Source organism: Eimeria tenella, genomic scaffold, assembly GCF_000499545.2.
Source record: "Eimeria tenella Houghton genomic scaffold, Eth_scaff950, whole genome shotgun sequence".
NCBI lineage: Eukaryota > Apicomplexa > Conoidasida > Eucoccidiorida > Eimeriidae > Eimeria > Eimeria tenella.
In genome coordinates, this window is record NW_013546063.1 from 45 (window position 1) to 3,233 (window position 3,189).

At 53.4% G+C, this 3,189-nt stretch overlaps 2 protein-coding genes across 2 annotated transcripts; one reads left to right on the forward strand and one right to left on the reverse strand.

Annotated features, from left to right (window-relative positions):
* Nucleotides 1–302: 302 nt before the first annotated feature.
* Nucleotides 303–785, reverse strand: ETH_00027790 (uncharacterized protein; the record flags this gene model as incomplete). Its single annotated transcript, XM_013380846.1, has 2 exons — nt 303–568; nt 719–785. The coding sequence occupies 2 exons, from the start codon at nt 783–785 to the stop codon at nt 303–305; spliced, it is 333 nt and encodes a 110-aa protein (XP_013236300.1).
* Nucleotides 786–2,100: 1,315 nt separating this feature from the next.
* On the forward strand, nt 2,101–2,521 carry ETH_00027795 (leucine rich repeat protein, putative; the record flags this gene model as incomplete). The annotated part of the gene is made up of 1 exon (XM_013380847.1): nt 2,101–2,521. A coding segment is annotated over one exon (421 nt), but the record flags the coding sequence as incomplete, so codon positions are not given.
* Between the last annotated feature and the right edge of the window lie 668 nt (nt 2,522–3,189).

The following is a 3,189-nucleotide window of genomic DNA, read 5'->3' on the forward strand; positions in this document are numbered from 1 at the left end:
GTGCTGCTGCTGCTTCTGTTTCTGCTGCTGTATCCGCTGCTGTTGTTGCTGCTGTTTCTGCTGCTCCTGCTGCTGCTGTTTCTGCTGGTGCTTCTGCTGCTCTTTCTGCTGCAGCTGCTGCTGCTGTTCCCTGCTTCCTGCATCCCCACACAGATGCAGCTGAAAAGGACGATGAGGCAGCTTCATGCACCACTACTGCTGCTGCTGTCTGCTGCTGCTGCTGCTGTTGTTGCTGCTGTTGCTGCTGCGCGTATAGCACGTCAGACTTGCTGCTGCTGCTGTTGCTGCTGCAGTGGATGTGGCTAGGACTCACCTTGCTGCTTCTTGAGCGCTGCCGCTGCCTGGGGCCTCTTGTCCTCAGCAGCAGCAGCAGCAACAGCAGGTTCCGCTGCTGCTGCTGCTGCTTCTGCAGCAGCAGGTTCTTCTGCTACTTCTGCATCTTCTGTAGTTGTGGTGGAGGCCACTGACGCTGTTGAGTCTCTTTTACCCCAGCTGTCCGCTGCTGCCTTTCTTGCTGCTCCCTTTGCTGCTGCTGCTTCTGCTGCTGCTGCTGCTGCTGCTGCTTCTGCTGCAGTTGAAAAACGGGGACACATGTGCAGCAGCAAAGGGTGAAGGACGGACACAAAGACTCCACATTCAGAGTCTAGGGCTCACTGCTAGGGTTTAGGGTTTAGGATTTAGGATTTAGGGTTTAGGGTTTAGGGTTTAGGGTTCTCACTCTGTGGGGCCTCTGCTGCTACCTCCGCCATTGGAGGTGTCTCCTCCGTGCTCTCCGTCTGCCCCATCTGCTGCTGCTGCTTGTGTCTCTTCTGCTGCTGCTGCTGCTGTTGCTGCTGCTGTTGCTGCTGCTGTTGTTGCGCTACGCGAATGCGAATGGGTGAACCCAAGCCTTTCAGAGGTCTGCTGCTGCTGTGTGGACTCCACAGCAGCAGCAGAAACGACTCGTCAAGCAGCAACAGCAGCAAGAGTTGCAGGAGCAGCAGCAACAGCAGCAGGAGCAGCGGCTGCGGCTGCTGCTGCTGCGCGTGCACACGAAAGCAACTCTGCCCCAAGGATCGGCGTTAAGCGGTAGACAAATAAAGAAACGAATGGAAGCCGCTGCTGCTGCTGCTGCTGCTGTTTCTGCTGTTGCTGCTGCCGCTGTTGCCACTGGCCACCGGCAAGACCGCGATGCTCCTGCGCCAGCTGCTGCTGCTGCTTCTGCTGCTGCAGCTCTGCCAACTGCTGCGCAGCTGATTCTCACTTGAGGCTAACGCCTGGAAGCAGCAGCAATGACTGCAGCGAAGCAACAGCAGCAACAGCTGCAGCAGCAGCAGCAGCAGCAGTCTCGATTGACGCCCCCAAGGAGACTGAACCTTGCCGATAGCTTATCGCACTGAAGTGAGGCAGAGAAGCTGTCACATAATAAATAAATTGAAATACTATTAATTTGGGCTAAATGTGTACAAAAATAGCAGCGGCAGCTGCCGTTGCAGCAGCAGCAGCAACAACAGCAGTAGCAGCAGCAGCAGCACCGTATCTGTGTGCAGGCTAGCGGTTTCAGCAGCGCGCTTTGCGAGTCGAGCGCATGCAGAACATTTTTAATTGTTGATTTATTTTAAAAATTAATAAAGTGAAATAAATAATTGAAAAGATGAGCGCAGTTTGAGTGGCGTCCTTGCTGCGAGCTGTCCGTACACCCCAGAGGCGCCCGGAAGACACCGCAGCTCCCGCTGCGCATCGCTGCGCATCTGTGATCCTTCTAGATCAGCAGCAGCAGCAAATTCAACTTTAATTATTTTAATTTAAACTTTTAATAAAATAAAAAAGAAGTAAAGAGAGGAGAACGCTGCGGCCTCGCAAATGCGACACTCCGACATCTCCAGCTGCTGCAGCGCCCGCCGGCCTAGCAGCTTCGAGGTTTAGGGTTTAGGGTTTAGGGTTTAGGGTTTAGGGTTTAGGTTAGAGATTGCTCAGGCGGTCTTCTCGGCGCAGCAGCATGCTAGCTGCGTGCACTTGGCCGCAGAGCTGTAGGGTGTAGGGCTTAGGGTTTAGAGCTGCGGGCTTAGGGCTTAGAGCCCAGAACAAGGGTTTAGGGTTTAGGGTTTAGGGTTTTCGGCAATGGAGTCGTCCGGGGGAAAGTCGACGGTGACGTTTGCGCTTTCGGAGGAGGCCCCGAAGGCCAACGCGCCGGCAGCAGCAGCAGCAGCAGGAGCTGCTGCAGGCGCTGCAGAGGCCCCAGAAGCAGCAGCAGCAGCAGCAGCAGCAGCAGCAGCAGCAGAGGAAGAAGAACCCGAAGCAAACCACCAAGTTGTTGGGGTGGAAATGTTGTGTGCGGGGGCAGTGGAGGTACACCCCCCGCGGAGGCCTGTCTGTACACCTGACGCTGCAGCAACAGCAGCAGCAGCAGAAGCAGCAGCAGCAGCAGCAGAAGCAGCAGCAGCAGCAGCAGCAGTCACTGCTGCAGACTTCCCCAACGTGAAGGCCCTTGACCTCAGCAACCGCAGCCTCGTGCGGCTCAACAACTTAGAGACCTTTCGAAGTAAATTAAATTAAATTAAATTAAATTAATTAAATTAAATTAATTTAATTAATTATTGAATTTAATTTAATTAATTTAATTTAATTAAATCATATCCATTAAATCGAACCAAACTCAATTGCAGCATCAATTCGGGTCGGGCACGCCCCCCTGTAGCCAGCGGCTAAACCCTAAACACTGAACCCTAAACCCTAGACCCTAAACCCTAAACCCTAAACCCTAGGATCTGCCACTCGCCCTTCCACGAATTAAATGGCAGCAAATGAAAATGGAGCTTTCGAAATGCAGTGTACGTACACCCCAGCTTAGCAGCAGTAAGCGCCAAAGCCAAATTAATAAAAACTTTGAGAAAAAAGAAAAAGAATTAAATTGCTGCTGCAGCTAATGCTGCAGCTGCTGCTGCTGCTGCAACAGCTGCAGCAGCAGAGGTCATTTGGGGGCAGAAAGGCGTGCCTAAGCAGGCTCTCCGCAGCAGCAGCAGAAGCAGAAAGTAGCAGCAGCAGCAGCAGCAGCAGAAGCAGCAAAAGCAGCAGCAGAAGCAGTAGCAGCTGTAGCAGCACCAGTGGAAGCAGCAAAAGCGGAAGCAGCAGCAGCAAAGCAGTGTAGGCTTGAGCGCCGCTGCCCCTGCTCTATTACTGCTGCTGCTGCTTTGCTGCTGGTGCTGCTAT